The following is a 24521-nucleotide window of genomic DNA, read 5'->3' as shown; positions in this document are numbered from 1 at the left end:
TTTCGAGACCCGCCCTGAGCGGCGCAGAATTAAGTCCTTGGAAAAGGCTCTATACTCACATTTCCTCACCGTACTCAGGTGTAAAATGAATACATGGCCGTTCATTGTCTCTGTCTGAAAAAAATTGTAATATCGCCCGACTTGCGTCATTTCTCGTCCTACATGTTTAGTGTTGCTGTTGGCTTGGGACCCCTTGTAAAGCGTCTAGTGGATATTGTGCTATAGATAGCATGCGCTTGGCTAAGAAGTTCATAACATTGCCATCCGGAAGTATAACGGACCAACACACAAAACTATGTGTAATCATGAACTTTTATATTCTGGATAATACCGTTTAGTGAGAATTACTCATAATCGTGGATGGCAAAAAGCAATAACAAAGACCAGAGTGACGTCAACTTCATTCTATCTATATAAATGATGTGTTAGTATTTCAAAAATGATATTTTTATAAATTTTGAGTCAGGGAGAGGTAGATGAACAAAAGGTTTCGTTTTTCTTCAAGTTCTTGATCATCGTAAAATTTATAATGGGTTTCATGATTCATAGAAGATAAATAATTTCTGATTTATCAGTAAAAGAAGAATAAGTTTTCCTATCTTCGTAATTTCCATTGTAGCTAATGACACGATAGGTGCCTATGCCATTAAAAAAAATTATTTTTTTTTTTACGCGACTTTTGACGCGACAACAGTCAACTTGACACATGAGCCTTGTCTACGTGATGAACAGTAGGTGTGGTTATTGATACCTACACACTAAACTGGGGGTAACATTGAATTATAGTCTACAACCCCCCCCCCCCCTCCCACCCCCCCCCCCCCCAAAAAAAAAGAGCTGGGTGGCCGGGGTGGGGGTCTGTGCGGGTAGTCACTGAGGAGTGCCCGCTGAACCTGCCACGGGAGCGCTTTCGATTTCTTTTGTAAATAATAATAATAATAATAATAATAATAATAATAATAATAATAATAATAATAATAATAATAATAATAATAATAATAATAATAATACATATGTATCTATTCTATCTCATCACATTTTTCTGCGGCTATGCATGTGGTCTTGTGGTATGACACTCGCCTTCGGATCGGAAGGTACTGAGTTCGAGTCCCGCCCTGAGCGGCGCATAATTGAGTCCTTGAAAAAGGCTCTTTACTGGCGTTCTCCCACCCTGTTCACATATAAAATGAGTACTTTGCTGTTTACAGCGTTGTCTCTGTCGGAAACAATTGTAATATCGCCCAACAGGGGTCATATTGGTCTTACATGTTTTGCTGTTGGCCAGAGACCCTTATTAAGTGCTTTGAGCACCTTTAGTGAATATAGATCTATATAAAAGCGCAAGTTGTTTTTTTTTTTTTTTTTTTTTTGTAAATGTTTTTTGTTTTGTTTAGTTGTATACAGCATTCCCCCCCCTCTCTCTCTCTCTCTCTCTCTCTCTCTCTCTCTCTCTCTCTCTCTCTCTCTCTCTCTCTCTCTCTCTTTCTCTCTCATATTATATATTACATATTACATTATTATAAATTATAGCTATTACTACATATGATGCGAGAACCTTGGCCGGTTATTGATGCTATGAATTTAGGTAAAATGCCCATAACACCCGCCATCTGGAAATAACGAACTGACATACAAAACTACGAGTAACCTTGAACGTTTATAGTCTAATTGATATAATTTAATGATAACTAATCACCAAAATGGCTGCCTTAATACAATAACAAAGAGTTGAGTGACGTCAATTTCATTCCTTCAACAGTCTGATTGATTTAATTTAATGAGAAGTAGTCACTATTGTGAACAAGACGAAAAATAGAATAGAGAGGCAGTGACTTGGACCGGTGACGATCGGTGTGTAATACCTAACGTGTTTGGGCATAATTCATGTGCGACTGACACACGGATTGGGCCACACCGACCTAGACGAGTCCGGTAACCGGTACAAAAACATAACGCATATCGGGGCCTGGTTCGGGTCATTTACACCTAATTATGAAAGGAATCTGGGCCATGTTTTGGCGGCGTCATGGTTCGCTTTATACATTATACACTAAACCAACTTACTTTATAAAATACAACACCCCACCCAGGAATTGCAGCTTTTTTACTTTTCATCAAAGAGTGAGGTATCTGTATCTGTCTGTATGGTTGGCGCTGAAGAAACCAATGGTCTGGTTGTATTTCAGCGGCGTCCTCATTGGGCGCGGGCCCAGGTAGATTATGCGATATGGGTAAAGAGTAGATATCCACGTGCACTCATTGTACGCATATCTCTTTAAGATTCAACCCGACAAAAACCGACAACTGCCAAATATTCATGGACGGGGTAGTCACTTAGTCAGTCAGTAAAATTCAATCGTTGTGAAGGAAATCGCAAGCCTATCACTATCACAGCCGTAGGATGATTTCAGCGCAGAGATATCATTGTAGTTGCCCGAAGCATGAATTGCCAGATTGTTTAATTGTCTGTGCAGATTTGATTACAAAAAAAAAAACAAAAAACAAAAAAACAAAAAAAACCAACAAAAAACATAAAACAAAAATAAAACTCCAACAAACTACACCATTACAAAAACAAATATTGCAAAGCCCTCCGAGCGTTTTAATAGAGCGGAACTAAGGTCAACTCAAGTGACTTCGACCCAATAATCCGTAGGCTATGAGACGGATAGTGCTATGCACATGACAATTTCAACAATATTTACAAACGGAAAGAGCGGCCGTTTATGATTTAATTTTAGTCTGATTTTCAAAACCATCACATCATAATAATAATATTATTTATTGTAGGCAGCTAGCTAATCAGAAACCAGATTGCCATCTGGTTGCCTTTAGCTTATCCTCTCAAAACTGAAATGGTAAGTGATTTTGTTTTCACGTTGACCCAAGTGTCTCTTCCATACAAGTCCAATCCATCATATCCTATCTAAATGCTTGCAGTCCGAATTAGCGACTCTCAAGATCCTGGACATTATTATACTTATTTTGGAGAACTCATCGGGTGGCCGGGAAAGACCTGCCTGGTACATAGATATTTTATTGCTTAGCTACACTGTGACATGTGATCTTTGGTTGTGATCAAACAGTAAAGTATGTAACATCATGCAATGATTGCAATGCCAGCACTGTAGCCTACTAGAAGAAAATGAAGACTTAAGGGCGTGACCAAAACTTCAACAGCCTCGCCGATCTGGCCGTCCTTCTCTCGGATTAAGTTCTGAGTTTTGGTTATGAGCTCTCACAATTTGGAAATAATTGTTCATATTAAAATTATTCTTTGTAATTTATGTTCTTATAGAGAGCACGGAAAAACAACGGGATTAAAAAATAAATTTTGAGGGTTTTGTTTTGAAATCCATCATAGCGACATTGCTGAGTTTTTCTTGAAAATGAGACAATGGGCTCTAAATTCAAAGCGGTTTAAAATTTTAAGTTTGACCGGTCTAAATCAGGGTCACTCACAAGGAAAACAGTCAGTTTGACTCGATTTGGATTGTGCGTTCTCGTTCTGTTTCACGTTTTTTCACGAACGAACGATTTCAGGGTGATTGCCAGATTGGCACATACAATGCCAAATCTCAAAATTTGACATTTAAATGGTAATCGCATATCACGTTGAAGAACGTCTATTAAAATTAGATGTATAGAAATATGTGTAGAATCGAACACTTTATGGGTACGGACATGTATGCTTGGTCTTTCAAAATTATTAAAAACTAGGCAACCCTCCTCGGGACCACCTATCTATATGATTCGCCGTACGCGCGCGCGCGTGTGTGTGTGTGCACGATATTATGATTCGGGCGATTACTTTTCTTGAAAACGTGCAGTTATTCCAATATCTCATAATCTTCATAGATCCATGTGAGTGATTCTTAAGGACGGACTCGGCTGTATCTATCTGATTTTCACCGCTGAAAAATTTAAAGTTATCTTCATCATGTCATTTTCGAGAGCCAAGGAGTGAGGAAATAATATTATATTTATTCTCTTTTTTTCTTTCTGTCTTTCACCCATTCTTTCTTTCTATCTTTCTTATCCCCGTTCTTGTCCGGCTCCTCTTCCTCCTCCTTCTTTCTCTCTTTTATTAATGCAAATAGAATGGACGATGATACCGTTACTCGCTCTTTGACGTTTCGCCATTGATTTTGTTGTTGTTTTGTTTTTGTTGTTGTTGTTGTTTTTTGTTTTGTTTTGGTGATCAGTTCTCTCTTTTAGTGAATGTTTAAGGCTACATTTAATTTTGCCTGTTGGTTGCAATAGATGTTGGTGGAAATGTCTTACTGGAACTGAAACGCGTGCCATCAATATAACGATACAGCTAAAATATATAATTATTTCTGCGAAAAATATCATAACATTTTTGGCGTTATTTGCAAAAGATATCCGGTTAGCCAATATTTCGGCGTTTGTTTTCTTTCACATCTTTGTTCATGTTTTTCCGGTCTTCCATTCCGCTCCAAATCGCCGGTCTGTTTTGGAAATAATGTCCAATCTGGCCTACGATGTGGATGGCGAACAGCTGATAAAAGCTGTGCAAAAGAGAAGTCCAATTTACGACAAATCGAATCCAAGCCACAGCAACAGAGCTTACATAGCTTCACTATGGAAAGATGTTGCAAAAGAAATCAACTGTTCAGGTGAGTTTAGTTACCTTATCATTATCATTATCACACTGAAAAGCAACAACTAGATATGCATATTTCCAGTACCCCCCCCCTGCCCCTCTCTCTCTCTCTCTCTCTCTCTCTCTCTCTCTCTCTCTCTCTCTCTCTCTCTCTCTCTCTCTCTCTCTCTCTCTCTCTCCACACACACACACACATACACACCTGGACATTCACATGTATTCATTGTGTGGCGCTGCACTGCGGCGGACGCACGAGTCATTCCAGTCTTCTCTTGGGATTGCCTATGCACTGACAATAAAAGAAAATTTGCGTTCGCCTCCATAATATTAGAGAATGGGCAGTGTAAAGAAAAACGCCACGTTAGAGTTGGACGGAATGGAACCATGTTGTTGGCGATAATATGCATACATTTCCGTGTGTGAGGTGGGAGTGGGGGGGGGGGGGGGGGGGGGGGGGGGGGGGGGGGGGGGGGGGGGGCGAGTGTGTGGAAATGTTTCAATCAGTAAACATTGAGAAAATTGAACTAGACTAGGCATAGTGCAGACATTGCCTATGCGCGCGTTTGTGTATGCGCGCTTGCGTTTGTATGTGTTTGTGGATGAAGGAGGTGTCGTTTCTTTTTCAATTATTGATAGTGGAGGGAATTTGTTTTTTTTTTTTTTTTGGTATTGTTTTGTTTTCATCATTTTTTTTTATTTGGTTAGTAACTTATTCATTTTTTTAAATTATTTTTTTTTTGCAGCTGTTCAGTCTGTTTTTGAAATTGAGGCTTCATGTTTAGCCATCGCCTTACCATCACCCATATCCTTCATATAAAGATTGAGGTGATAGAATTTTATTTTATCATGATTTGAAAACTAATGCAGTTTAAAATGTTTCAAAAGCGTTATCATTAAAATGATTTAGATAGAGATTTAGTATACTATAGTACTAAATAATAATAAAAATATGCTTCCGTCTATAATAATACAATTGTATAAAGTTTTGTATAAAATTGCCTATTGTATAGAAATCTCCCATTGACTGTTATTTTAAATCTTTAGTTAAACAACTAGACCTGATTTTATTTAAATCTTAATTATTTCCACACGTTTTCTGGTTTTAATTTTAACTGCAGACTTAAACTGTTTCACCTTGAGAACGTTGTTGAACCTGTAAGACTTGTCTCATATAATTTAGATAAGCTTTAGAATAAAATTTTTAAAAATCAAATTGAACTTTTACATAGTACAACTAGAATGACTATCTACTAAATATGCTCAAAGCTTGTTTTTACAAATGATCCCAAGCCAACAGCAACACTTAAAATGCAGATGAGACATGAGGCCCGTAAGGTGCTATTATAATATTTATTGACCAGGATTATGCCATGTAGGACATCATCATTAGAATAAAGTGGAGATGGATAGGACACGCTATGAGAAAGGAGGAGGGAAAAATCAGCCGTCAGCAAAACTGCCCTGCACTGGACACCAGAAAAAAAGAAGAGAAGAGGAAGGCCACGGGCAACTTAGAGGAGAACAGTGGAGTGAGAGATGAAAGTGAGAGAGTGGGGGGAGACATGGAGCTCCCTGAATATGATGGCCACGGACAGAAGAAAATGGAGGTCCTTCGTTGCTGCCCTACATACCAACAGGCATAATGGGCAGTAAGTAAGCAAAGTAAGATTATGCTGTTACAAGCACACATGAATACAATGAGACAATATGAGTAAAAAGTCTTTTCCAAGGACTTGACTTTGCGTTGCTCTTAGCAGGACTCGAGGCAGGAATCTGCAATTCCACAGACAAATATCATGCCACACAAGACCATAAAGCCTGTAAAGGGGAACCTTGTCAGTCCACGAATAGGCTGACAAGCACTGGGAGAAGACAAATACTCCAACCCAGCGAAACCTTGGGTGGTGGATAGGGGAATGCCCTGTAATGGGTAGCCGTGAATATTCAATGAGCGGTCCCGGACCAAATCATGGGAGGCCCTTTCGCAAGGCCGAGTATCCATCAGCCATCCTGTGCTAGGGTCACAGCACTTGTCAGACATGGATCAAAGGCCTTGTATGGCAAATGTCTAGAGGGACACTTCAAATATAAACCCGGGCAGGTGGAGCCTGATGGCATTGGAATTGCCACCACTTTGGGAAGAAAACCCCTGTCCTGTCAGCCAAGAGGTTGGAGTGATAGGCCAACACCATGCTCCCCACAATAACTTAAAATTTTACAAAAACTGTGAACATAAGAAAAAAAGGGTTAAACAGGACATAGATCTAATCAAGATCTTAAAATATCTGGCACCACCCTAACTAAAGATGGAAAATCAAAATCTGAAATTAGGATTAGAATAACAAAGGCAATTTCATCTGTCCAATTTAAATCAAATTTGGAAGAGCTGGAACATCACTTCTTCTAATAAAACTGAAGCTATCAATGGTTTTATATGGCTGTGAAAGCTGGAGACCGTAATCAGAGTCAACAAAGAATAAATGCCACAGAACATTTCTTGGAAAGACCACAAGATAAATGAATATGTCCTCAATGATATAAAGGGACACTGGCATGTCCACAAGAACCCCTACTTTACACCATCAAAAAGAGAAAGCTTTCCTGGTTTAGTCATGTGACACTACAGGACTCAATAGGCAAACCAATTTTACCGGGCACATTAAAAGAGGGAGAGAAAAAGGTTAGCACAACAAGAACTGGATGTGAAGTTTCGTCTTCGTCCATGAGGCCTTAATTGCGTGTCAGTAATTTTTGTTGTCCGATATTGACATAGTTTGAGCGTTTTTCAGATATAGTTGTGAAGTTTCGTCTTCGTCCACGAGGCCTTAATTGCGTGTCAGCTGGAAAATGCCAGATCGTTAATTCCCCTTGTGACAGACAGATGGCACTTTTTCCACTCATGAATGCTAACAAGGATTTCCCCTGTTTCCGTCTAAAGCCGGATAATAATGGGTTGATTTTTTTAAAGGTGAAAGTATTGCTTGTTTAAAGGCAACAGTTAAGGGGAAGCTAGATGGATATGTATCGTTTTCTATGATTTAAGGGTGATACCACTTGATGAAGAGAAGCTTTGAACAAAATATTTTCAGCCATATTTTATATTTTAACAACTGGCATCCCTGTGCATTGATAGAAACCTTTGCCTGTATATGCTGTAGGCAGCTAGTAAGATTAGCCTAATTAGAGATTCGGATTGAAAAGTAGGAGCATCAAATGGCAGTGAGATCAAATGCCCATCTGAGACTTACCTTTACTTTAATTGAAAACAATAGTCTTTGTGCGCCTAATGATATCAATATCAAATGACGTTTGCACACACACTCCATTGCCACTTTGACTGAGGAAGTAGGGCTATCTGCCAATGACTGGATTGGATTGACAAATAAGTTACCTACCTTACTATAATTGGATGTGGCAAAGTGATTTTAAATCAGACTATACTTCAATCATTTTTAGATTGTATTTATTTTTAATTAGAGTAGGCGGACAGACTGTCAGTCAGTGAGATGTTCAGATTATAGTCATTAATCTTCTCTATTGTAATGATTTATTCCCAAAATAAGTGTTCAGATCCGGAAAGAAGAATTTCCGGATTACCTTGTACTGCTAAATAGAAGAAAAAAATCTGTTCCCATGTGACCTGTCCAAATAATAGAGACTGTGGATTGTGGAGTTTTGGATTATATATTGAGCTTTATATATTGAGCTTTTATATAGCGCAATATCCACTTAACGTGCTCAAAGCGCTTTACAAGGGGTCCCTGGTGAACAGCAACATTTAGCATGTAGGACGAGACATGACGCCTGTTAGGCGATATTACAATTTTTCGGACAAAGACAACGCTGTTAACGGCCAGGTACTCATTTTACACCTGAGTACGGTGAGAGAATGTGAGTAAAGAGTCTTTTCCAAGGACTCCACTATGCGTCGAGCGAGGCTCGAACCCAGGACCTTCAGAGGCGAAAGCGAGTGTCATACCACTAGATCACATAGCCGATCATAGCAGAGTCCTTACTGTACATAGTTCTTTCCTCCTAGATACGTGTTTATAATAAATTTGTTTAATCAGCAACTACGAGGATTTTTTATGAAAAATCACTTATTATTTAATCATCTGATTATATGATCTGCCTTACAAAGATAGAGTTTACACATCTACCTCATGTATGCAATTCATTGAAAATGTTTTCAATTTGCTTGTTTGGTTTCAAGCAAATGCTCTTAAATTCAACAACACCTCCTCCATTAGCCCATTCTGCCAATTTAAAGTTCCTTAGCTCCCATCAGACATTTTGGGATGGAGACTGTATTGCTGTCAAGATTAAGCCTCAGTCCTTGGGTGTTATTTACTGTGCATTTATTTACAGTTACAGATTAAGTTTTATGTTCTCAAAGTTGTTGAAAATACATCGCTGTGGAACAGCAGATTATCAAGGTGGTTGTATTTTCAAGTAATCTAGGTTAACTACCTCAGATGACTTGTGGTCTGAAAGGCGGAATACTGGAGGGGTGCTTAATAGAAGAACATTCTGTTTCTCAAGGGATATATGGTGTATTGGGTCATTACAAGGTGTTTAAAACATTATTATTATTATTATTATTATTATTATTATTATTATTATTATTATTATTATTATTATTATTATTATTATTATTATTATATTATATTAATTATTATTATTATTATTATTATTATTATTATTATTATTATTATTATTATTATTATTATTATTATTATTATTATTATTATTCCCATCAGATTTCCCTTTCCAAGAGTTATCCATGTTCTGGTCAGATTTTTAAAAATCATAATTAGATTTTTAAGATAAAATAGGGACATGTTTTAATTTGACTTGATTGGTAGATGTTTATTTTAAGCATTTAAATAATGACAATACGATTATTTTAAAAATTGTATTGGTAAAATGTTGTTCATTTCTGTCATTAGAGTGAAATATTTTTTTCTTTTTACCTTTTGAAACAAAATGTGTTAAAAAATTACTTTTAAATTGAGTATCACCATTGCTTCACAATGCTCAAGATATTTTAATGCTTTAATTAAAATAAGTAGTTAGAAATAAATATGCACATAAAATAGCGCATTTTCCACTATTTTCACCATGCTCAATACTATTCTTCTCATTCCCTTAGCAGATTGTATAAAAATGAAACAGATTTTCATACATGCAGTACAAGTGGCCTGTTATGCATCCTTTGTATACTAGAACTCTTACAGTACTTATCACTGTCTATTTTAGGTACTCATTCACACCTGAGTTAAATGAGATAATTTGTGGAGAGTGTTATACCCAAGAACACTTCACTTTGTAACCATTCTCTCACTGACCATGTTCAATATTATTATACTTTGTCACAAGACAAATCACTGTGCCGCTGAACCACTGACAACATACATCATTGCACCCAGCAGGTCTTATGGAACTAAATTGTTATGTTATGCAGAACAAGTCATATGCTAAACATCCTTTTTTACAACTCCCAATTACTACTTAAAGCAAGGATGATAAGGGTACTGTTTACTTGCAATCATCATCACCAATCTTGTCACTACCATACTCAATGTTACTTCTCTTTGTTCCAAGATACAACACTGCACTGCTCAGGCACTCAGCCTCACCAATTTTTAAGGGTTTGTTGCATTATTTTTTTTTCAATCCATATACGATAAATTTTATGAATTCCCTTTATCCCTTCCAAAAGGAAAATTGAGTCGTTTCTATCTAACTGGTAATAGCGATAACACATCATCGGTGTCAGTCAAAGTGCAGAGCCATAAAATGAGTAATAATGTCAAAGTAATTTGCTCAAGGAAAAAACAAAAAGCAGAAATTTATGCTCAATTGCAGGTATTCTAGGTTTTGGTAAAATTCACTCAGCCATCTTGCCCCTTATTATCATCGACTATCTCACTTATACAAGACTTTTCATTCCCAACTTCTATTTTTTTTTTACAATAATTATCATTCAGATTTAAAAGCAAGAAAGAGATGGAGCCACATCAGGGATTACTTTTTGAAGATGTACCGTGAGAGGTCCCTTCGAGAAACTGATTCTGGAACTCGAAGGAAATGGTATTTGTACGACAAGCTTTCCTTTTTAGTCCCTTATGTTGGTGAAAAAAGATTAGCAGATTTTACCAAAGAAGAGGATTGTTATGAAGGTGAAGTGGATGATAATGCGTCACATGTGAGTTCAGCCTCTGTTTCATATTCATACACAGAGAATGCAGAAGCACTAGAAACAGAGTTATCACAGGAGGTTTCCATAGCTGATCTTCCACCAGCGTCAAGAAAGAGGAAAGGAAGCCTTACAGACATTTATTGGGAAATATTGAAGACTATTCAAAAATTTGATAGAAATCATGATGAAGATGAACTATTTTTGAGAAGTCTTGTACCTAAAATGAAAATGCTGAACACATACCAAAAGTTGGAATGCCAATCAGAAATGACAATGTTGGTCTATAAACATATAAAACTCAGTGAAAAAGCTGTTGATGGTGACAGTGTGAGACAAAGTGATCGTGAATCAGTTAACAACAACAAAACAATCACTGGATTAACAGAAGTTTGATATAATTGGTTTAGAGTTATTTATATGCCCCTGAAGAGTGTGTGTGTGTGTGTGTGTGTGATTAAACACAATGGTTAAATCAGTTTGTGGGGACAATGGACCGAGGATCATTGCCTGTTACATCCCAGGTCCTCATTTTACTAATGCAAATTGAAAAAGAAGAGATTAAAAATAGTTGCTTTAATGTACTTGGTTGAAGTGGTAGCCCACAAGAGCTACAAGACCCATGGAGCTGGAGTTTATCCCAATTTCTGCATTGTAATATGGATGGTAGCAGCTGCATTTTACTATATAAATAGGATGCTAGTCTATCATAGGCTCCAGATCTAATAGGCCGAGCTACCAAATCTCTGCTAGTAAGAGGAGTCAGAATAAAATCTCAACTAAAACCAGGACCAACTGTGATCCTTTTGCTTATAATTTGAATGCTCTACCAATAGAGCGACATGTACTTCCATTTGTACTTTGTGTTGACCCTAAAGTATAATTGGATCAACCTCATTTAGTCAATCAATGGATATATCCGATACCATGGTGCCAAGTCCCAATATAGAAAAAGTTTACTGCATTTAGCAATGAGTTTTCTTAGCAAGTTAATAGTCATATGGTTGTTTTTCAAGTCTGGATAAGAGTCCTGATAGCCCATTTGGTATAGCATTGGGAACATTTCGAATTTGAATGAAATCGGGGTTTGTTTTTTTTTAGGGTTTTTTTTTTTTGTTTTTTTTTTTTTTGCGACCTTTCTGTCTCTGCAATAGTGATTGGGTAGCTAGTCTGGAAGATCTGGAGGAAAGCATTATACAAGAGACTTATGTCTTATCCAAATGGTAACAAGAAAAACATATTTATTGATTGTTTAACGTTACAGTAACCTGGATAAACTCTAGTTTAATAGCTTTTACACCTTTTTAAAAGGTGGATGACCACATTTACAATAGTAGTTTGCCTGTGTTAAATTTAAATTGTATATTCAGACTCAATACTTTGTAGAGTCATCCAAGGCCAATGTTCAGTCAAGGTAAAAACAGGACATTCGAACATTATCGAAAGAGTTGGATTTTATTTTGTTTTTGTTGTTTGTTATATTTCTCTCTCTCTCTCTCTCTCTCTCTCTCTCTCTCTCTCTCTCTCTCTCTCTCTCTCTCTCTCTCTCTCTCTCTCTCTCTCTCTCTCTCTCTCTCTCTCTTCTCTCTCTCTCTTTTTTTTTTTTTTTTTTTGGGGGGGGGGGGGATGCTTTTACCTCTGATTTCCCCATTTCTTTTTCACCATATCCATTTGAGGATGCATTAATACCTAACTGGGTACTATGGAGAAGGGAAGATATTGCACACCCTAAATGCATTTTAAAAATACAATATTTTTTTTTAATATGAATTTTTCTTCTTACTACTGAAACTGTTTTTTAAGTAGCATCAATTATCCCATCATGAAAATGGCAAAATTAACTAAAGTCATCAATTAATTGGAATAAAATTAATATGAATAGATGGTTTCTCTACATTTTCAATTCTTTCCAATGTTACATTACATTGGTAGGTCTTCAAACATGAGATATGTGAGAATGACGTTATTAAAGTTTAACAACGCCGTTCTCACATAGCATTCGTCTGCAGTGTTTCATTCATCGTGTTTTGTTGATAATGATAAAGAGGAGACCCAAACCATCCGCATTATCTGTTTTCGTTTATTAAATTGAAGCTTACATTCAATTTAATTTCACATTGATATTTATTTCATCAATTTGTAAATATCATATCATGTCTGTAATATGGCTTTAAAATGGACCAAGTGTTGTTTAAATGCCCTTAATATAATTGAAAATTCTTAAACATAAAATGTTTAAAAAGGGAGAAACAGATAAAAGCATAGATGTTGAAGAATTAAAAAAAAACAACAAAGAAAAACTTTTTTTTTTAAACTTCCATGTTTATTATTAACATATTAAGAATGCACAGTCATGTATAATGAAATAATGTATTTTACAACAAAAGGTTCCCTATTAAGGCCATTAATAATTTAATTAATATCTTTAGTATTTTATTTAAAATAAACTGCCATTGAGAGGGTTTAGTGTAATTTATTAAACTATAAGGACTTGAATTGAACAATGTTTATATCTCTCACTATAAGTGATAAACTTAATTTTTAATTTTTAGCAGCATGGGGTCTTCTGATTTCCCATTCCACGGTGGGCAGAGAGGTCACTTGCTGTGTCTCCTATCCCCCTAGATCTATTTTCCAACATGCTTTCTGTCATTGTCTTAGAATGAGATTATGAACTTGGTTTTGTCTTGGCCCTGGCTGGATACCATAGCCGAGAGGGAAACAGTCAAATGTGTAGTATTAGTCTTGGGAGATCATTTGTTTTCCTTGTAAATCATCTCTCTGTTATGTTTTGTTAGTTATGTTTTCTGCTTTGGATATAATATTCTGTAAACATTGGGATGTACTCCTCTTAATGGGATTAATGGGAGCCTCTGCTTGTGTAAAGATGAGACTTAGGTGATCTCAAACTAAGTACATTGATGGTATACTATTCGAACTATTTCCTCTTTATCTTACTTTTTCTTGTGTGCTTTAATTGTAATTCTGGAATCTTTTGACCATCCCATTTTTTACTGGTGCTGAGATTATCTAAATGGTTGCAAGCGTCTTAAAACCTTAACTGAAATTGTCTGATTGATTATTTGTTCAACTTTTTATCTACCACTTTATTTACCAATGCTGAGAGAAACGCTTCATTGATGACATGAACTGTGGTTTACTGATCTGATTCATACCTTTTCGTCTGGGACATAAATTAACTGTTTGTTATTCATTTAGTCAATTATGTCATCCACATAGGTACACACCTCTCTTGATAGCCTTGCTTGCAACTATCATATCATATCAAGATAGCACCATAGGGTCAAGATAAATTGGGGACCCTGGGGTCATATAATAAGATATCATTTATTATTTAAATCATAATTTAAGATATATTTTAAAATCATTCATTTAGCATTTAGCTTCTAAATATATATATATATATATATATATATATATATATATATATATATATATATATATATATATATATGTGTGTGTGTGAGTGTGTGTGTGTGTGTGTGTGTGTCACTCATCAGTTTAACCAATAATATATATACATATATATATATATATATATATATATATATATATATATATATATATATATATATATATATTATATATATATATATTACGAGTGTTAGTGGGTACTTGTAGGTACGAGAGTGCTCGATAATTAGAGCATATAAAAATAAATAAATTCACTCACGTATATTTAAGCCAAAACGAACGTTTCAATGCAATGTCTTTCATTTTCTCAGTTGGCATTTGTCCGAAGAATGGTCTTTCATTCGGGAGTTTTTTTATTTGTACAATTTAAAAAATTCCCCATTGAAAGATCATTCTTCGGACAAATGCCAACTGAGGAAATGAAAGACATTGAAACCTTCGTTTTGGCTTAAATACGTATATATATATATATATATATATATATATATATATATATATATATATATATATATATATATATATATATATATATATATGTGTGTGTGTGTGTGTGTGTGTCACTCATCAGTTTAATCAATATTAATTTTACATTCACTCTTTTATCATAGCCATCATCTTTATTTTACTTTAAAGCGTCATCTTGAAAACATTCACTTCACCATACCCATCATCTATCACTATCATATATCTCGATTCATCTGTTACATTCATCCTCATTCATTGTTCTTAAATAAATTAAAAAACTTCATTTAAATATAAACATTTAACTCTTGGACTAAATTTCATGAATTTGTAAATCTTTTACAGTCAAACCTCGCCCCCTCCCCCGCCCCTCCATTTTTTAAGTGTCGCCGTCTGGGTCCGAACCATGCACACTCATGTTCAGACCGTGTGACAAATGTACACACTTCGTAGATGAAGTTGTGGTTAGTTGTAGTGTTTTGTCAGACAGAATCAGGAAAGGTGTGTGGCTGTTATAGTGTATTGTCAGACCACATCGGGAAAGGCTTGTGATGGACGGAGCCCTTTGACCTCCATGGCGGACAGGAGGTCACGCTGTGACTCCTATCCCCTTATATCTGATGTCCGAGTTGCTTTTTGTCTTGGAATGGGATTACTTAGTTTTGTCCCAGCCCTGGCTGGAGTCCTTGACTGAGAGAGAGGCAGTTCAATGTATGGTTATATTTTGGGAGATATTTTTTCCTTGTAAATTAAATCTCTCTGGGCGGGGTCCTTTGACCTCCCACGATGGGCAGGAGGTCACGCTGTTTCTATCCCTTATTTCTGTTTTCCGAGCTGCTTTCTGTCTTTGTCTTGGAATGGGATGACTTAGTTTTGTCACAACCTTGACTGGGAGAGAAACAGTCAAATGTATAGTTTAGTTTTGGGAGATGATATATTTTTCCTTGTAAATTATCTCTCTGTTATGTATTGTTAGTTATGTATTCTGTAAATGTTTGAGTTTGTTCCTCTTAGTGGGATCCCGTGCTGGTGTCTTGATGAGACTTTAAGGTGATCTGAAACTATTGATGGTATGCTCTTGGAATCTACATCTGTTTACTATTTGAACCAATTCCCCTTTGTCTCACTCTTTCTTGGATGCTTCGATTGTAAATCAAGAATATTTTGACTATTCCATTTTCTTCTTTTTACTGGCGCTGATATGACCTAAATCATTTAGTAAATGAAATGTATCGAAAGCGCCGTAAAAAACCCCAGAAAATAAAAAAACAAACAAATAAAAGGGTTGCGGTTGTTGTAGTGGATTGTCAGACAGTTGTAGTGTATTGTCACTGGATGGGGTTTTCTGACTTCCCATAATGGGCAGGGAGGCACTTTCTGTGTCTTTTATCCCCCTATATCTGTTTTCCAGCATGCTTTCTGTCTTTATCCTGGAGTGGGATTACTTGGGTTTTGTCCGTGGCCCGGTCGGATACCCTGACTAGGAGGGAAACAGTCAAATGTATAGTTTTGGGAGATGGTATTTTTTGTCTTGTTGTGCACAGCATTATTTTATGTTCTACACACACACACACACACACACACACACACACACATATATATATATATATATATATATATATATATATATATATATATATATATATATATATATATATATATGATTTGTAAACATTTGTGACCCTACGCCTCGAGGCGGTATTAAGTCGGGATTTGGAAAACGAAGAAAACCGGTTTTAAAGTGGAAATGGTCAAAATGATCAAATTTCAGTTTTTGGTTGTTTCAGAAACTACAATCATTTGTCCACATGAAAACATAATAATTCAACATAAATATTGAGGATAAGTTATATAAATTTAAAGTTTAAAAATGCAACTATCAGGGGCACATTCAAAACGAGAGTTGGCTTTCTCTCAGAGAGCCACCATTTCCAAGACTTAGTAATATTAAGTCTTTTCCTCCACCTATACCATGTAAGTAAGATACCACAGCAAAGGGTTGTCTCAGAGAAAGCATGACTGTTTCCACAATTTCATGGTTCAACTAATAATGAACTTTAAAAACTGTAAACAAGTCTAGGTTTTTCCCTGACAACTTTACAAATGAATGATTCTATTGGTCAACGCTCATCACATGCGCCTATTGACCATTAAAATGCCCGGGCAATGTGTTATAACGTCTAGTGTTCAGATTATTTTTGGGGGAGTAAATAATGAGTTCCCTATATGGCCATGTCAATCATGTAGACATCCTTAGCTGTGATGATATAAGCCTACCCTTTGATGTCTGCAGTCGCATTTTCGTTTTCTATAGTCACTCATGGCTAAACTCCGCTAAGAAACGATTTCATAGGTCCGTCCATCACCAAATTTCAAACTTTTGTTCTCTTGAGTATTTTGATCGAAGAACGATTGGCTATTGAGCACCTTGACCCTTCAACGATTGGTCGTTCTGACAGCTCACGTGTCAACAGCTGTCAACAATGCGTTGAGTCATCGCTGAGGCAGTGGAAGACGCTCATCGCATAGTTGCGTCACAATCACCCCGTTGATGAATAAATTATCCAGGCACGATTGATGGGTAAAAAAGCCAAATTCTGTTCTAGTAACATTTGAAACAAACAAAGTATATCACTGATCTCGTCTCATAGAGCAATAAAGAATGATATAAAAATCAAGAAAATCGGCCGATAAATTAAAAAGTTGCTAAAAAAAAAAAAAAGCTAAAATAAGCAAAAGCAATTTTTAAAATCGAATTTATTCGTAAAACAGTTGGTTTTCAACCGATTTTTCTGAAATAAGGACCAATGTTCTTCAGACAATCAACAATGTGGTGAACGCTAAGAAAAACTTGAGAGATTCGATAACATGTTTTCATGTATGTCATTACACAATAACCCCCACCTCCTCCTCCTACTCAAGCTGTCATCTGACTCAAAATAGAAACAATGCAATGAATAATTTGACCAGCCCTTTTCTTTAATTGCAATCTCATTGGTCAAGTCAATATGTTTCCAGTTGATTGACTATGACTTACTTTGAAACAAAATGCTTTCTTAAACTATCCCTACAATTCTTTGCTCCGCCTCCGTCCCTTTCTTCATGTCCACCTCACTCTCTCCGTCTCCCTTTTGCTTCTTTCACACATACAAACACACACACAGACACACACACACACACACACACACACACACACACACACCGTAAAACCCTTAAAATTTAAAAATAAAACAAACAACCAGACCGCATCAGGAAAGGGTTCTGGTTGTTGTTGGGTATTGTCAGACCGCATCAGGCAACTGTTTCTTTTTTTTTACGAAACCCGACAAAGTTATGGGAAGTAGGCAGCAGTGGGGAGTGAACCTGGGACTCAGGGAAGTGTACACCAGTGGGGACTGAACCTGGGACTATTGGTTTCGTCGGGTTTCATAAAAAAGAAATAACAATGGGGTATTACTTTTTTACGAAATCTGACAATATTATTTTGGGAAGTTGGCAGCAATGGGGAGTGAACCTGGAACTCAGGGAAGTGTACACGGGAGTGAAGCCGGGAATATGGGAGGAGAAGGGTGGTTCTTTTTTACGAAACCGACCAAAGTTATGGGTAATGGATAGTGAACCAGGGACTCAGGAGAGTGGACACCAGTGGGGAGTGAAACTGGGACTATAGGAAGAGGATATCAGTGGGATTTGGGCACCAGAGGAGAATGAGGCGGATTCAATTCTCACTAATATCCATCTCCCATGGTTTCAGGCTCATTTCCTTCTATCCTCTTCTCGTGGTCCCAGGTTCACTCCCCACTGCTGCACACTTCCCATAACTTTGGTCGGTTTCGTAAATAAGAACCACCCTCCTCCTCCCATAACCCCAGGATCACTCCCCACTGGTGTACACTTCCCATAACTTTGTCGGATTTGGGCGGGTTTCGTAAAAAAGTAATACCCCCTGGTATTTTTTTTTTTTTTTTACCAAACACATAGTCCCAGGTCCACTCCCCACTGGTGTACACTTCCCTGAGTCCCAGGTTCGCTCCCCACTACCTCCAATATTACCACACCATCTTAACTAACACTTCTACAACCACCACCACATCATCATTATTACAACTACAGCTACAACCACTAGCACCACATCATCATCAGTACCACTACTACTACAACCACCACAACCACATCATCATCACTACCTCTACTACTACAACCATCATCACTACCGCTGCTACTACAACCACACCATCATCATCACTACTACTACTACTACTACTACTACTACTACTACTACTACTACTACTGCTACACTACTACCACCACCACATTATCATAACAGTACTACAACTGCCACCACATCGCCTTCATCACAACCACTACTACTGCAACCACCACCACCACCACATCATCACTACCACTACTACGACTTCAACCACCACCACCATATCATTATCACTACCAAATCACCCTCTCTACCACCAGTTCTACAACCACTACCATTAGGTTTTGGAGCGTTACTTCAATTGAAATAGGGAAACTTTGGTTTTGTATTTGGCATTGTGTTTCCATATCATAATATAGTTTTTATCAGTTATCTGTTTAGAACTATACAATATGTAAACACAATGCCAAATACCATCCCAATTCTCTTTTCTTGTGTGCGGAAATTCCTTCTTCGGCATTGAAATTCCTCCGATTTGATTGTTTATAAGGGTTTTACGGCGCTTGTGACATATTTATGTCATTTCACCAGTAAAAAGGCAGAAAATAACAACAAGCCATCTCTCCTTAGCTCTTTGCGACGCTGCGCTGCGGTTGACACCTGGGTTATTCCAGTGGTCCCTTGGAATAGACCCTAAGACAAATTTCCAATTAGCCACTCCCACGCCTCGTTCTGAAAAAAGTCCGCGAAATTAAAGGGGAGGCAAGAGAAAATCAGCTGATCGTTAAAATAGTAACAGAAAAGTGGAGGTGCTCGGCAATGAATGCAAGAAAGACATTTAAAACGCCGTAAAAATGTTTAAAAATCACTTAATGTTATAATTACCATCCATAACAACCTGTCAAATTCACATATGTAAGATGTCAAGCCAAAATTAATAATAAAATAATAAAGAACACGATTGACCGGTGGTCCGTTGACTACACATGTATACGAGTACCAGAAATATTTTGTAAACAATGTAACACAATATAATGTGTAAGTTTCAAAGCAAATGCAACCACAAATAACATCAAAGAACAATGTGGGACTACTGTTTTAATTTCATAAAACCAAACGTATATTTTCTGCCCCCGATATTGAACGTGTAGTTAGTATGTATCGTACAAACAACATTCGTTTAGACAGGTAGTCGGGATTCTAGCGCCAGTTTTATTTGGGCAACCATGATTGGGATTTCACTCAATGCACTTATTATTATTAATTATTATTATTATTATTATTATTATTATTATTTTTATTATTATTATTATTATTATTATTATTATTATTATTATTATTATTATTATTATTATTATTATTATCATTAATAATAATAATAATAATAATAATAATAATAATAATAATAATAATAATAATAATAATAATAATAATAATAATAATAATAATAACAATAATAATAATAATAATAATAATAATAATAATAATAATAATAATAATAATAATAATAATAATAATAATAATAATAATAATAATAATAATAATAATAATAAGCAGTTGAAAGGATATAGTCTTTGGTGTATAAGTGCATATGTACAATATTTCTTATAATAAATGCTTCAAAACAAAACAAAACTAAAAAAAATAAATAAAGAATAAATGAATAAAAATATCTATTTGGGCATTTACTTACATTAATAGTCTTGAAAATCACAATCACAATCCATGAAAATTAAATATCCCAAAATCCGAAGAAGACATGAATTTAATCCAAAATCCAACACAGGAATGTATTTTAATAGGAGACAGATATCCTATTAAAACCATAGCATTACTTGCAAACAACAATACCCCACTCTGTGTTTAACGGGCTTGTGGCCGTCACATTGTAAATTGTGGCCGCATTAGGGTAATCGGTGTCCTAAAGACTGACATACTGACATACAATCAATGAGAACTATAAAGAATCCATTCTAGAATTCAACTACAAACTGAAAAGCATGATAAATATCACTCTCTCAAATAATTTCCTTTGCTCAGGTTCACTCACACTCTCCTTTATTGCAAAACATTGATAAGTGAGATAAAGTTTGTATTTCAATTATAAACTTAATCACATAACCTAAATGATGGAGAATAAAAACAGCTAATTATAAAAATAATTCACAGATCAAATTATCTATTTGAACTCCGCATATTTAGCTTAATTACTCATTGACCATATATTTTTTTAAATGGCATTGTTTCATTTAAACAAGACCATGACGCTTATGCCTGGACCGGGTATTCACAAATTCTGCTTTTGTGTTCCACTTTTCGAATAGAATATATCTCTATCTTATCCGTTTATTTGCAAATTTTCTGCACTTTATAAATAAGACCATAACGCTTATGTCTGGACCGGTTGTTCGCAAATTCTGCCTTTGTGTTCCACTGTTCGATTAGAATTAATCTCTATTTTTTCCGTTTATTTGCAAAGTTTCTGCACTTTATAAATAAGACCATAGCGCTTATGTCTGGACCGGGCATTCGCAAATTCTGCTTTTGTGTTCCACTTTTCGAATCGAATTAATATCTAGTCTATCCGTTTATTTGCAAAGTTTCTGCATTTTATTAATAAAACCATAACGCTTATGTCTGGACCGGGCATTCGCAAATTCTGCTTTTGTGTTCCACTTTTCGAATCGAATTAATCTCTATTTTATCCGTTTATTTGCAAAGTTTCTAGATTTTATAAATAAGACCATAACGCTTATGTCTGGACCGGTTGTTCGCAGATTCTGCCTTTGTGTTCCACTGTTCGATTAGAATTAATCTGTTTTTTTCCGTTTATTTGCAAAGTTTCTGCACTTTATAAATAAGACCATAGCGCTTATGTCTGGACCGGGCATTCGCAAATTCTGCTTTTGTGTTCCACTTTTCGAATCGAATTAATCTCTATTTTATCCGTCTATTTGCAAAGATTCTGTACTTTATAAATAGGACTATGACGCTTATGTCTGGACTGGGTATTCGCAAATTTTCCTTTTGTGTTCCACTTTTCGAATCGAAATAACATCTAGTCTATCCGTTTATTTGCAAAGTTTCTGCACTTTATAAATAAGACCATAACGCTTATGTCTGGACCGGGCATTCGCAGATTCTGCTTTTGTGTTCCACTTTTCGAATCGAATGAATCTCTATCTTATCCGTTTATTTGCAAAGTTTCTGCACTTTATAAATAAGACCATAGCGCTTATGTCTGGACCGGGCATTCGCAAATTCTGCTTTTGTGTTCCACTTTTCGAATCGAATGAATCTCTATCTTATCCGTTTATTTGCAAAGTTTCTGCACTTTATAAATAAGACCATAGCGCTTATGTCTGGACCGGGCATTCGCAAATTCTGCTTTTGTGTTCTACTTTTCGAATCGAATGAATCTCTATCTTATCCGTTTATTTGCAAAGTTTCTGCACTTTATAAATAAGACCATAACGCTTATGTCTGGACCGGCATTCGCAAATTCTGCTTTTGTGTTCACTTTTCGAATCGAATGAATCTCTATCTTGTCCGTTTATTTGCAAAGTTTCTAGATTTATAAATAAGACCATAACCTTATGTCTGGACCGGCATTCGCAAATTCTGCTTTTGTGTTCCACTTTTCGAATCGAATTAATCTCTATTTTAGTCCGTTTATTTTGCAAAGTTTCTAGATTTATAAATAAGACCATAGACAGCTTATGTCTGGACCGGGATTCGCAAATTCTCTTTTGTGTTTCACTTTTCGAATCGAATTAATATCTTAGTTATCGTTTATTTGCAAAGTTCTGCACTTTATAAATAATAATGAATCTGTTCCAAATTTTTGTACCTTACAACGATATTATCAAGTCATGTATTGGCAAGTTTTGCATTATAAAAAATAATTGTCAAAAGTTTACTACACCGAAATTAAAGTAAGTGAGCAGGGATGAGAGAAGATGAAAAGGTGGACAGATGAAAGAGAGAGAGAGAGAGAGAGGAGAGAGAGAGAGAGAGAGAGAGAGGAGAGAGAGAGAGAGGAGAAAAGAGAGAGAGTGTAGAGAGAGAGAGAGAGGGCAAGAGAGAGAGAGAGAGGGTAAGAGAGAGAGGAGATATTCGTTTTTTGTTCAAAATCTCTCTCTCTCTCTCTCTATCTCTCATTGCACAAGGTTGTGCTATTTACTACTATTTATCAAGAACAGCCAAGCTGGCAACCCAGTCTCTGTATAAACTAAGCAAGATGGCAACAGGGACCTCGCTCCTTATCCAATGCCGAAGCTTTAGTTTGAGTCAAACGGTTTTGTTAAAAAAACCCACCCAAAATAAGTTCGTGTCGTAAGTGATGGAAGTTGAAGTCGGCTTATTATAAAATCGTTTTTATGGTCTGTTTGGATTACCCTTTTTAAATAGAAAAAGTGAATATATCATAAACTTGAAGAATAGGCAAGCTAAATGAAATTTAAATTGACTGATTAAATGAGTACGCGAGGCTGAGTTGCGAACGACTACTGTGTTCCGACATTCCGATCCCAGTGTCATTCATGTTCACCGTACCGTGTTACTGTCTACACACTACACTGCATTGTTAGTGACTGGTCATGTCTTTTTTGTTTGTATGTTTTACGCAAGCTTAATAAAAATTAAATTGACTGATTAAATGAATACGTGAGGCAGAGTTGCGAACGACTCATGGGTTCCGACATTCCGATCCCAGTGTCAGTCATGTTCACCGTACTGTGTTACTGTCTACACACTACACGGCATTGTTAGTGACTGGTCATGCCTGTTTTGTTTGTATGTTTCTTTTAATATGGGTCAATTTACAAAGAATAATAATAGAAATGTTCAAAACAAAAACTAGATTCACTATTACGTGCCTGTAATGAAGTGCTTTCCACAAACCGTGAGCGAGAATGATGGTGGAGGTAATGGCAACCATGTGGGTTTGTTATTGTTTCCTACCTCCGTCAACCCGCGCATCCGGTTGCGCACCCACGCTGATTCTGACCAATTGAGGATGAATAAGGGAAACTTTATTATATATTTGCTTTATTGATATGTTGATGGTGATAAATTTATACACATGATACAAGGGGTTGTTTTTTGTTTGTTTGTTTTTTCCTATTATTATTATTATTATTATTATTATTATTATTATTATTATTATTATTATTTTATTATTATTATTATTATTATTATTATTATTATTATTATTATTATTATTATTTTTGTTTTTGTTTTTTTTTGTTTTTTTTTTTTTTAAATGTTTATTTAAAGGGTGAAATTGATTTGAGGAATCCGTGTTTCGGGTAAAAATAGTTCAAGAAAGAATGGAATGATAGCAACGAATAATCAGAGGAAAAAAGTCGGGGAAACTCGAATGAGTTCGAGGAAACCGCATTCGATTGCAGATTCCGAGAGCACACTATTGGTGTTTGAGATCACCTAAAAATCTCATCCAGACGTAAGCACAGGATCCCACTATAGGAATATGACTCACAAATGCTTGCAGAACATGATATTAAAAAATAAATAGATTTTAAAAGATAATACACATATATAACAATACATAACAGAGAGATGATTTACAAGGAAAAAAATTATCTCCCAAAATTAAACTACACATTTGACTAATCCCCTTTCAGCTA

The 24521-nt window shown here is 35.9% G+C and overlaps 1 protein-coding gene across 1 annotated transcript; it reads left to right on the top strand.

The window, feature by feature from the left end:
• Positions 1-4420: 4420 nt before the first annotated feature.
• LOC144978245 (uncharacterized) lies at positions 4421-12265 on the top strand. The gene is made up of 2 exons (XM_078924070.1): positions 4421-4640; positions 10618-12265. Exons 1-2 carry the CDS (start codon positions 4487-4489, stop codon positions 11220-11222), a joined length of 759 nt encoding a protein of 252 aa, XP_078780196.1. The 5' UTR covers positions 4421-4486; the 3' UTR covers positions 11223-12265.
• The last annotated feature ends 12256 nt before the right edge of the window (positions 12266-24521 follow it).

This window comes from Berghia stephanieae, chromosome 8 (assembly GCF_034508935.2).
Source record: "Berghia stephanieae isolate SIO BIC M18660-M18661 chromosome 8, UCSD_Bste_1.3, whole genome shotgun sequence".
Classification (NCBI taxonomy): Eukaryota; Metazoa; Mollusca; class Gastropoda; order Nudibranchia; family Aeolidiidae; genus Berghia; species Berghia stephanieae.
Note: the sequence above shows the minus strand (reverse complement) of the source record. Positions and strands in the feature narration are given on the sequence as shown.